Raw genomic sequence first — 12,405 nt, 5'->3', positions numbered from 1 at the left:
CTAAGGACGCCTAAGAACACCCTTAGCATTGGAGATAGTCTAACTATCCGTCATAGACTCATAGTATGGATATTTATATCTATTTAAAAAATTAAAAAATATTAATTTTCTAAAATGTCATCATGCTGCCTATATAAGTACCAATGCCTGCCTCATCTCCTTCACCACAAATCTAGCACAAACAGAAAACTAGGTTGTATAACAACAATGGCTTCGCATCTGACCACCGTGGTTCTCCTATCGGTTCTGCTCTTCGGATTTACCTACGCCGTTGATTTCGATTACTTCACGTTGGTTCTTCAATGGCCTGCAACTGCCTGCGAAATAAATTCCAAAACATGCTGTCCTTACAATGGTTGTTGCCCAGGGTAATAAATAATCTATGTTTGAAGCACATAAATTTGTCATTAACTCAAGCAGATAGATATTTTTATTTATTTTCACTAAGTTGCATACTTGCATTCTGAATATGATGATTAAAAACTTGTATTTTCTTATGTTTTCCAGAGGAAGTCCTCCACCAGGATTCACAATCAGTAAGTTTTCTGTACAAATATTGCGCACCCTTTTAGACAATGAACACGCGTTTAACCTCTATGCCGTGCTACAGGATCACTATGGCCCGATTACAATGACGGAACATATCCAGAATGTTGTGAAGGTGCTCCTTATAATGAGAACTCGGTATATATTCCATTACTATGATACGTGCAATATTTTCGAGTTTTCTGTTATCATCCATCAACCTGTTTTCTTTACAAACTTTCCAATTTGTAGCTTTCATCATTGAGTGATGCTATGACCAAGTATTGGACGATACTAAATTGCAAAATGTCATCATCATGCACCCAAAAGAGACCATTTTGGGCTCATCAGGTGGATTTTAGCTATGATTTTGTTTTATTTTACCAACTGATCATAACTAAACTAAGAAACTAACAACACTTCGCCTTGTTTTTTCGTGCTCGGATTTGGTTCGTGTCGATTATCAGTGGGGTATGCATCTTTGCTCCAGCTGCAGTATTCATTTTCTTTATATGACATTTGTTTTCTAAGTATTTTAACTGGATTCACTTTATTTGCAGAGAAACATGGTACATGTGCCACCTCAGTAGTAGGCGACCAACAAGGGTATTTCCTGACAACCCTTCAATTGTATTTGAAGTATAATGTCACGGTAAGTTATTTTTTTAGTTTTTATCTTTGTATTTTGTGAATTTTAACTGCTTCTCAGGCTAGAATTTAATTATATATAGCATCCAAAAATCAGCCTATCATTTATTTTCACATGTCTATTATTAGAACTTTAGAAGATATTATTTTTCTTCCCATTTATTAACACATCTTAAGTATCTCCTGTTTTCAGGACGTTCTTATACAAGCAAAAATTAAACCTTCAAATTCAAAGACATACCCATCAGCTAGCATTATTTCTGCTATTGAAGATGCTTTCGATACAACACCTCAGTTGACCTGCAACGATGATACTGTATACCAAGTCCGTTTGTGTTTTGACAAGGAATTTAAGGTTTATCACTATCTTCTTCTTTCCTTCTTTTTGTGTGTAATAGATTTTTATAATAAACCCATAATCTGTAGATTGTTATACACTATTTTTATTTATTATTATTTGATGTATAGTTTATTGAATTTTAAGGCCTGCTTCATCGTAATGACTTCTGATATTAATCACTTCTAATTATGGTGTATAAATATTTTTGTAGGTTCGAGAGTGTGTAGGAGAAAGCAACAAATGTCCTCAATATGTCAGATTACCAAAATTTGCATTCAGAAGTAAGCTTACTCTTATGTGCTCATATCAGCTTTTCTTGTACAATATATATGTGAACAAATATAAAAGATCTTTAAATGCATCATAAAAGTATAAATTGCTACCCTAAGGGAGGCAAAATGGATGGGTCACACGGGTTGGGTAATATGTCAAAAAAGTGTAACATTTTGGTACGGGTAGGTGCGTCGGGGCATGTCTAATAAGGTTGATTAGAAACACCTTTCATAAATAATTTGTTTTGTGTTAAATATGATTACAAAAGTTATATATATACCCATAATATGGTTAATGATATTAGCTTCATATGTATGTTATTATACATCATATATATGTTTTTTTACTAATCCCGCCTTTTGTTTTCCATTTGTAGATGTCACCACGAGTACTGAGGATTGGTTGATGTCTACTATTAAATCAGTTGTTTGATGAATGCATTTCAAACCCTTACCTTTGCATGGCTGATTTCCTATGTTTAAATAAGTCAAGGAGGCAGTGAGAGTACCTCGATTGATATACCTTTGTGTGTCTTGGTGTTCTGTTTAGTGGTTGTAGACTGCCATTTTAGCATTTTACGTTGAATAATAAGTCAATGAGATAGTGAGAGTACCTCCATTGATGTACCTTTGTATTTGTTGGTGTTCTATTTTTCTAATTATATTCCAAGTTACATATACAAAATTACAAGATGGTTATTAGTATAGATATACGCCTTCACTATTTCCACAACCCTAAAATCTTATTTTGTACCATTAGGTCTATACGACCCGTATAGTGTTAAACGGGTCGTGTAGACAAATGATGAACAAATCCAAATGTCAGGGAATGTTTCCTTTATCTTTACCCATACGGGTCGTATAGCATTATAAAGGTCGTATAACATTATACGGGTCGTATAGATAAAAAAAATTACGCCAACGTATACGTATAACATCATAGGGGTCATATAGGGCTATACGCCCCGTATAAAATACATATTATATATGCATCGTATACGACCCGTATAGAGGTATCAAAACAAGATATTAAGCTGCATCTTTATTAACTCAGATAAATTCTTTACAAGCAGGGGCGCAACTTTGAAGGGACCGTGGGGGGGGGGGGCACCCGCCAATATTTGGGTTAGAAGTGGAATATTTACGACTTTTCGTCCGAAAATGTTAAAATTATATAAGTCTGCCCATGCCAATTATTTTGCCTAGGTGAGGATTTCCCCACTTCAAAGATGAGTGTATACCAATGTAATGAATTTTGCTAGTAACCCGTTTAAAGGATTCGTTGGCTTTAAATAAAAAGAAGAAGAATGTAGGCATAGATAGGAACGACACCCTAAATCGTTTTAAATTTTGATTTAAAAAACAAAACTAAATTACAAAAAGTGAAGACGAAGAGACTTGAATCCGCGGTCCACCATCTAGAAGATGGAGCCTTAGGCCATGGGGCATGGGGCGGGGGTTTGGGTGTGGGTTGGGGGAAAACGCCTAAGGCACCACCCCGAGTGGGCTTGGGTTTGGGGCGTGGCACTTGGGGCTTGGGTTTCAAGCCAGGCGTGGGGCGGGGGAGCAAGGTGACATGGCGGTTGCTGAGTGGCCCATTCAAAGTAGCCGTTGGGCTAGCCGTTGGGGGCTAGTTTAAAAAAAAAATCTTTTTTCCTTTATATATACTTACAACATTTAACATTTTTCTCACACAATATCAAACACATAAAACACAATATTACCATGAGTTCTTCAAGTTATAGTGAATCGTCATCATCATCTGACGATGGTGCGGAAATATTTCTACAAACGATCGCGGCGGTGGTGCAAGCTATCGTGGAAGACGAAGACGATGAGGAAGAGACTCAACAACCTAAACGGAGGAGGTACATCGCTCGTGAACGGCACACCGTTAACGATTTGTTGCTAAGCGATTACTTCTCAGCGGAACCTAAGTATGATGAAAAAATGTTTAAGCGTCGTCTTCGTATGAGTAGAAACTTATTTTTAAGAATATCTAGAGATCTTGAGGAGAAATATGATTATTTCCAACAAAAACCCGATGTAACCGGGTAATTAGGATTTAGTACGTGGCAAAAGGTCACGGCCGCACTTAGGCAGTTAGCGTACGGCAATTGTTCGGAAATTATGGATGACTATTTAAAAATGTCTGCACGTGTAGCTAGAGAAACTCTTCACAACTTTTGTTCGTGTATTCTAGAACTTTATACGAAAAGATATTTGAGAAAGCCCTCCTTCAATGACATGCAACAAATATTGGATCGTCACGCTGATTATCATGGGCTACCCGGGATGCTAGGTAGTTTAGATTGTATTGTCACACCCCCAAAATCCACACGCGGAGTATCACCGCTTGGAGGCGTGACTGACCAGGATCAAGCCACCAATCATATAGAACAATGTTAATAGTAAAAGTAAATGTAATTTAACCAAACCAATCCATATGAAAGGTGTTCAACACGTAAGTATAAAATCAACGTTTAGCGGAAGCATATAAGTAAAAGCCCAACATAAATAAAGTATGTAATGTCATAATGTTTAAATCAAGCGTTCACGATCCTTGTCCACAACGATCGCGCCTCCCAGTGCAAGCTCCAGGTATACCTAACGACCTGCAAGGCATGTACCAGAGAGTCAACAACTAGTTGAGCGAGTTCACAGAAAGTAAGTTCATAATAGTAAGTTCGTTTGTAACGTGTGGCTGATAACATGTTCTATTGGTGGGGGCTTCCCATAGTTGCATATACACTAGACTATCTGTAACCATAAGTGTTCTTCTTACCGAGAACAGTAGTACGTACAAAGTTTACGTAGGTTTTACGTAAGTGTCCTTCACAACCAAGGACAGGGGTACGCGGGGGTTTACGTAGGTTTTACGTAAGTGCCTGACACAACCCGAGGCAGTAGTGAGTATAAGTTTACGTAGGTTTTACGTAAGTGTCCTTCGCAACCTGAGGACAGTGACGTGTACAAGTATACGTAGGTTTTACGTATGTATCCTGCGCATCCGAGGACGATGGTAGATAGTCTAGTAACAGTGTAAGTACAAATCTACTCCTTCAATCCCATTCCCAACCCCGGGAATCCCATGCCTTGGTAAGAGTGTGAACTCACCTTGGTTTGCTCGGTATGTTATTGCTTCTAATGTAATAAATGATTAGGTCCGTTACACACGACCTAAGGTACATTGCACATAAACTCGATGTGAGTGTTTACGTTCAATTAGGGTTTACAACTCCTTAATGTCCAAACAACGGTGATTCCGTGTGATAATCGTGTACAGAATAACGTGACATAGATTGTTCATACACACAGTATCATACAGTCATATACAGTAGCATATAGTAGCAGGTTGTAATGTACAAAAACATACAGAAACATACAGAAACATACAGTAGGCTCTAACACTGGTGTTTACAAGTAAACTCGGTTCAGACATTACTTTGTAAAGTTCGGATTATATATAACATATGTAATTCGGACCACCATGAAAGCATAAAACTCAGACAAGGCATCAAGGCATAAAAGTTCGGACAATATATAGCAAGCAAAGTCGGACCATGGATAACAAGCAAAAGTCGGTCAACACACAATCTCAAAAAGTCGGACAACATACAAATCCCAAAAGTCGGACAACATACAAATCTCAAAAGTCGGACATATCATATCACATAAAGTTCGGACTCCATGTTTTAATACAAAACTCAGACAAGCATCCCTTAACAAACTCGGACCTAAACCATCTAAACAAGAATTCGGACCTTTATATTCTCCTAACAAAGTCGGACTATGCCAATCATTCATCAAAGTCGGACTTTGTGTCCAAATTACAAAAGTCGGACCCCCATATGTATAAAGTTCGGAACATCCAACATATATAAAGTTCGGACCATCTAATATGTTATAATATTCGGACCATCTAACATGTTATAAAATTCGGACCATCTAACATGTTATAAAATTCGGACACTTCATATATGTTACAAAAGTTCGGATCATACAATCAATCATGCGAATGTTCATGTTCAATGTAACAGTTACGTTCTTCGATCCAGAAACCCTAATTTCCTACATTGGCCAGTGCTGTAATCCAATTAACAATCAAAAGTTCTAACATCTCATGCATCTTAACATCAGGCAAATGATTACACAACTAATCATAACCAGTTCACAATAATCAGAATCAATCAATAAACACAGAACTATTATGTGAAGAACTAGGGTTTTTGCATGAATCAAACAATCAATGTTTAACAACAAATAACCATTAAACAATTACCTTGGATTGATTCTAGATAAAGAGAGGGATCAAGAGTGATGATTGAGAGCTTGTGCCAATGATGAAGAAGATGATTGTAGGAGAGGAGAGGAGGATGTGAAAGTACGTATACTGATTTTTGTGAGATGATTAGTGAAGGGATTAGGGTTAAGAGTTGTTAAGATTTCACTAACTACTCTACTCACCCCTAAGTATCATCTTTTACATAAAACACCCATCACAATATAATTTACAGTTTCATCACCAAGTTCATGTATTTGTCAAATCGTTAACACATAACCATGCACAATCACAATACACTTTATTGAACCAAAACGTATACACTTACAAAGCAAACCAATTGTGCAAGCGAACAACTAAACAAACAGTGAACGTGCAATAAATGCGAATGTGGAATCTCGGAAACTCGAGTTGTCACATTATCCCCAACTTGAAAGAAATTTCGTCTCGAAATTTAGCATGCGGTTACTGAGGAAGCTAGGTAAGTTGCATCGTTTACTGGTTTTCCTGGGGTGTCACATCATCCCCCCGTTGATTTGGAATTTCATCCCGAAATTCTGTAGTAGCTTCAGCCTCAGTAGTGGTTGCACGGTTTTCGAATAACTGGGGATACTTGAGTTTCATTTGGTCTTCTCGTTCCCAGGTGAACTCTGGGCCATGACGGGAGTTCCAAAGAACTCGTACAAGAGGTATTAGTGTGCTTGAGGACCTTAACATCCCGGTCTGTGATTTCAACTGGTTCCTCGACGAACTGCAACCGCTCGTCGATAGTGAGTTCCTTCAAAGGAACTATGAGGATCTCATCTGACAGACACTTCTTCAGATTCGACACATGGAAAACATTGTAAACTGCACCGAGTTCAGCTGGTAGGTTCAGTTTGTAGGCCACTTTGCCTATTTTCTCGATGATTTCGAATGGTCCAACATACCGCGGATTTAGTTTGCCTCGTATGCCAAAACGAACCACACCTTCCAGGGTGAGACTTTGAGTAGCACTCGATCCCCAACTTGGAATTCGAGCGGTTTCCTGCTCTTATCAGCGTAACTTTTCTGACGGTCACGAGCTGCCGCCATGCGTTGTCGTATCTGTGCAATTCGTTCAGTAGCATCAACTACAAGTTCCAGATCTGTGATTTGACTATCCCCCACCTCTGCCCAACAGAGAGGTGACCGCCATTTACGTCCGTACAATGCCTCGAATGGAGCGGCTTGAATGCTGGTGTGGTAACTGTTATTGTACGAAAACTCCACTAAAGGGAGATGTTTTTCCTAGCTGTTGCCGAAATCGATAACACATGCGCGAAGCATGTCTTCTAGGGTTTGAATCGTGCGCTCAGACTGCCCATCCGTCTGAGGGTGATAAGCTGTGCTCATGTCTAATCGAGAACCAAAAGATTTGTGCATTGCTTGCCATAGTTCTGAAGTGAATCGTGCATCCCGATCCGAAATAATAGAGGTTGGCACTCCGTGCCTTGAAACAACTTCCTTAAGATATATGTCTGTGAGGGTGGAGAACTTATCCGTTTCCTTAATAGCCAGGAAGTGAGCAGACTTTGTGAGTCGATCCACGATCACCCAAATAGTATCATTTCCACGCTGGGATCTAGGCAGGCCAGTAACGAAACCCATGGAAATTTCCTCCCATTTCCACAGCGGTATCTTTGGTTGCTGAAGTAGGCCTGATGGTTTCTGATATTCAACTTTGACCCTTGCACAGGTCAAACATTTGCTGACGTAGGTTGCGATGAGAGCTTTCATGCTTGGCCACCAATACGTAGTTTTAAGACCGTGGCACATCTTATCCGAACCTGGATGTACCGAGTAGCGAGACTTGTGCGCTTCATCCATCACAAGCTCTCGTAAACCGCCATATAGTGGGACCCAAATACGCCCCGTTACATAGTAGGCGCCGTCTTCCTTTTGTTCTAATCGCTGCCTTGAACCGCGTAAGACTTCAGCCTTGACATTTTCTGGTTTCAATGCTTCAACCTGAGCATCTCGTATCTGTGCAGGAAGACTAGACTGAATAGTGAGCTGCAGGGCTCATACACACCTAGGTGTAGTATCTTTTCGACTGAGGGCATCAGCCACAACATTGGCTTTGCCTGGATGGTACTTGATGGCACATTCGTAATCGTTCAGTAGCTCGACCCATCGACGTTGCTGCATGTTCAATTCCTTCTGCTTGGAGATATGCTCGAGACTCCTATGATCGGTGTAAATAGTGCACTTGGTACCGTATAGGTAGTGTCGCCATATCTTAAGCGCGAAAACAACAGCTCCCAGCTCTAAATCGTGCGTCGTGTAATTCCGTTCATGAACTTTAAGTTGCCACGAAGCGTAGGCAATAACTTTATCCCTTTGCATCAATACACAACCAAGACCCTGAATCGACGCGTCGCAATAAACCACAAAATCGTCCGTGCCCTCTGGCAATGAAAGAATAGGTGCGCTGCATAGTCTATCCTTTAAGTGCTGAAAAGAGGTTTCCTGGGGATTACCCCAACGATAGGTGACACCCTTCTGCGTCAGTAGAGTAAGTGGTTGCGCAATCTTTGAGAAGTCTTTAATAAATCGCCTGTAATAACCCGCCAAACCCAAGAATTGGCGTATTTCCGTTGGTGTACGCGGTGCAGGCCAGTTCCTGATCGAATCTACCTTGGATGGACCAACATGAATCCCATCCTTGTTTACCACATGGCCTAGAAAGTGGACTTCACGAAGCCAGAAGTCGCATTTTGAAAACCTGGCGTACAGTTGTTCCTTTCGAAGAAGTTCCAAGATAAGACGCAGGTGCTGCTCGTGTTCCTCCTGACTCTTGGAGTAGATCAAGATGTCGTCGATGAAAACAATCACCGAAGGACCGGTTTTGACGCCGTTCGATTGCGTAACGTACGTTCTACGTGCGGAAACCGTGAACGTGCATGACCGAACACACAATAACGTACTACTAACGTGATTTTATTGAAAGATACGACTTGTACGGTACAAAAACCACGTTTACAACTACTTTCTCTCTCTAGACTTTCTCTCTCTAAACTTGAATCACCAAGATCTCTAAAATGGAGAAAAGTCTTCCTTAACTCTTAAAGTAATGACATCACAATCCTATTTATAGGCCTTGGAATTAATGAGACTTCTCATTAATTACCAAAACGCCACCTTACTAATTCTAACTAGTAACATCTTCAAGTCTTGATTTCTTCGGTTTCTTGCTACTGCTTGGATTGACGAAGGCGATAGACATTCGTGCACTAACGATCTCCCCCTTGGATATTGTCGCAGTCAATCCGTAGTGAAACTCGTAGCGACTTGTCTCTCTCTCTCTCTCTTGAGTCATCTTGCTTGAACAGAATCCCGATGGATCTGTCTTCAGCTTCCATTGCTCTTTCTTCAGGTTCTTCAGGCTCCCCCTTTCGTCAAGCTTCTGTGCTTTTGGGATCGACGCCTGGCTTTCCGTATCAACAAATCAGAAACCTGCACATCTCAAACTCTCTATTACAAACCAATAAAGTTGTGATTCAACTTAATGAATCAACTAAACATTTGAGACTTTTCACATTTAAAACTTTTCAAAATTTTAAACATTCCAAATTCTGATTCAATTTACTGAATCATCTTAAACATTTCAAACCAATTAACCAACCTGTCTATTCATCTTGCTTAGCCTTTGAGATTTTGAATATCAGCTTTTCACCATCAGTTGTCGAAAATCTTTTTGGATTTTTCATACTATGAAACATAAATGCAATAACAGAAATTAAACGAAGAAATGAAATATGTACAAACATATTTTTGTGAGTTTGTGCAAGAGGATCATATCAGTTTTTGAGACATATCACCAACACCGTTAAGCTTTGAACATTGTAAGCTATAAACAATTTACCTAGATTGTCAGATATATCTTTACACAAAGTTTAGCTGATTCGAGATACTAGATTAATATTTTAGATACTTAAACTTATTCGAGTGTCCCATCACTTGAATATACTCCCGTATCCAGATTCAAATATTCAACTTACAAACTTAATTGAGTGTCCCATTTCAGAATATACTCCCGTATCCAGATCTCAATATTCAGAATTACAGGTAAGTATACTAAGATGATATTTGTAAAGGGTTAGATTTGAAATCATGAGAGCTCAGGTCAGAACTACCGTTCAGCAGAGAGATCATGATTTGTGTCCCCTTTAGAGGATCTTTTTACAAAAACAACAAGAATGATCAATTTTATTGTCTCATTTTGCTGAGGGCTTATGCTGTGTTTCAAGCATTTGCAGCAAGTATTATCCAAGGACTAGGTCAGAACTTCCATTCAGCAGAAGTCCCGGGATAATACCCCAGATATCACTGAGTATAAACAAACCTAGTATTTCAGAAAGAGAAACCTTTCAAACGAGATTTCGGGGTTACCCATATATCCGTGAAATGTTACCCACAAAATAAGAAAGTTTGACATCTTATAGAATCTTTCAAACGAGATTTCGGGGGTTACCCATATATCCAAGAGATGTTCCCCATGAGATAAGCAAGTTTGACGTTTTATGTTTATATCTCGAAAACAATCTACTGAATGTGTAAAAATTTACTAACAAATCCATAATAAAATTGTTTATCACATTTAACATTCCATATCTTTAGCGTGCTGTGATAGTCTACTGATGTACTATCATTTCCTCTTTTATGCAACAAAAACTCATTTTTGACTTTTTCAATGTTTTTGACATTTTCAAATTTTCTAAATTTTTTAAAATTTTTCTCCCCCTAAAATCAAAATATGTTTCAATTTTGATTTTCTGAGAAAATTTGAAACAAACTGTACAAACTTGACAACATGATGAGAATCACTTCAATTCTCCATACACTTGGCGTAAACAATCAGAACTCCCCCTGATAACAAACTATTTTCCCATTATGATTTCAAAACACTTAAGTTTGTTTTAATCAAAATGGTTTTTCCGGAAAATTAGTTTGGTGTGTCAATTCATAAACTCGGGGTTTCATCACCTTGTTTTTCAAATTACCACTTGAAGGAAAGATGAATCAAGTACAACTTAATGTCCCTGATTTATCTTTTGAAAGACGAAAATTCACCAGAGTGAAATTTCTCAAGAAATGTGCCGATTCATGTTCCACGCTTACCAACCTGGGAACTCCGGCAAGTCAGGTTTTTCTATTTGAATAGTTCCACCCAAGCCTGACTGTCCTTGGGTGATTTTGAATTCTTGTTCAACAATGGTGGAAAATTTGCATCATCCATTGTCAAACCTGAATTCTCAGATTTTACCTCAACAAATGGCTCTTCTGGTTTCGACACACCAGAATCATTGCCTGCACATGGCTTATCTGACTTCAACACGTCAGATTCATCGCCGACCATTTTCTTCTTCTTCTTTTCTTCTTTCGTCCTCAGATTTGTATCTGATGAATTCATCTTGCTTGACTTTGCAGTCGAGTGAGTTGATTCATCAGAACTCTTATTCGAACTGTCCGGTGAACTCGAGGACAAAATCTTCTCCAGATATTCTCTGGCCTTCTTCCTCTTCTTTCGCAGTTTGTCTTTTTGCCCTTGAGAAAACTTCACTTTCTTTTCTTGAACTTTAGGTTCTTGAACCTTCTGTTCTTTGGGCTTGACATTGACTGATTTCTTTGCCAACTTCTGAGAATTAACCCTCAATCTTTCACTTGATTTCCTTGGGCAATCTCTGGCAATGTGACCTCTGATTTGACAATTATAGCATCTTCTAGATTCAAACTTCCTTTTCTGGCAGTTAACAGCAATGTGTCCTTGATAACCGCATCTGTAACACACTCTGTTATCGTACCAATCACCATTGTCACACCAAACGCTTAGATCAAAGCACTGTTTGGCTTGGTGATACTCTTTCCTCCTCTTGATTGCTGAATTTGACTTTTGAGCACTGTGGTCAAACCTGCACCACTTATTACCAACAATTTTTGAGTTTTCATTTTTCAATTTTTGTGATTTTAGATTGCGATTGGATGATCGATCTGATGAGCTTTTATTTTCTTTTTGTACAATTTTCTCAGTTTTAATTTTTTGTTTCTGTTCCACTTTCTTCTTCAAAGGTTTTTGCTTTGAGCATTCACCTATTTCAGTAGATTGCAAAACAGTATTTTTGAATTTTTCTTTTAATTCTAAAAACAATTTTTGTTTTTCAATTTTTTCTTTTTCATCATCAAATTTCTCATCACAATCTTCAACTTTGACATTGTCAAAGTTTGTGACATCGTCACTTATTGGAATAGAATTGATCGGTTTTGGGCATGAAATATTCACATACGCTGAAGAAGTCACAAAACCTTTCAATTTATTT

At 38.6% G+C, this 12,405-nt stretch overlaps 1 protein-coding gene across 1 annotated transcript; it reads left to right on the top strand.

The window, feature by feature from the left end:
- Positions 1–111: 111 nt before the first annotated feature.
- LOC110873456 (ribonuclease 2) lies at positions 112–2,472 on the top strand. Its single transcript, XM_022122395.2, has 9 exons — positions 112–368; positions 508–536; positions 611–684; positions 778–876; positions 993–996; positions 1,086–1,177; positions 1,367–1,528; positions 1,725–1,794; positions 2,163–2,472. Exons 1-9 carry the CDS (start codon positions 115–117, stop codon positions 2,216–2,218), a joined length of 840 nt encoding a protein of 279 aa, XP_021978087.2. The 5' UTR covers positions 112–114; the 3' UTR covers positions 2,219–2,472.
- Positions 2,473–12,405: the final 9,933 nt, after the last annotated feature.

This window comes from Helianthus annuus, chromosome 8 (genome assembly GCF_002127325.2).
Source record: "Helianthus annuus cultivar XRQ/B chromosome 8, HanXRQr2.0-SUNRISE, whole genome shotgun sequence".
NCBI lineage: Eukaryota > Viridiplantae > Streptophyta > Magnoliopsida > Asterales > Asteraceae > Helianthus > Helianthus annuus.
Note: the sequence above shows the minus strand (reverse complement) of the source record. Positions and strands in the feature narration are given on the sequence as shown.

Bases quoted from the DNA above. Each gene is read 5' to 3' on its own strand.
- LOC110873456 (XM_022122395.2), top strand. From the start codon at position 115: ATGTCATCATGCTGCCTATATAAGTACCAATGCCTGCCTCATCTCCTT. The intron at 537-610 runs GTAAGTTTTCTG...GCCGTGCTACAG, and splicing joins TCCACCAGGATTCACAATCA to GATCACTATGGCCCGATTAC. The intron at 685-777 runs GTATATATTCCA...TCCAATTTGTAG, and splicing joins CTCCTTATAATGAGAACTCG to CTTTCATCATTGAGTGATGC.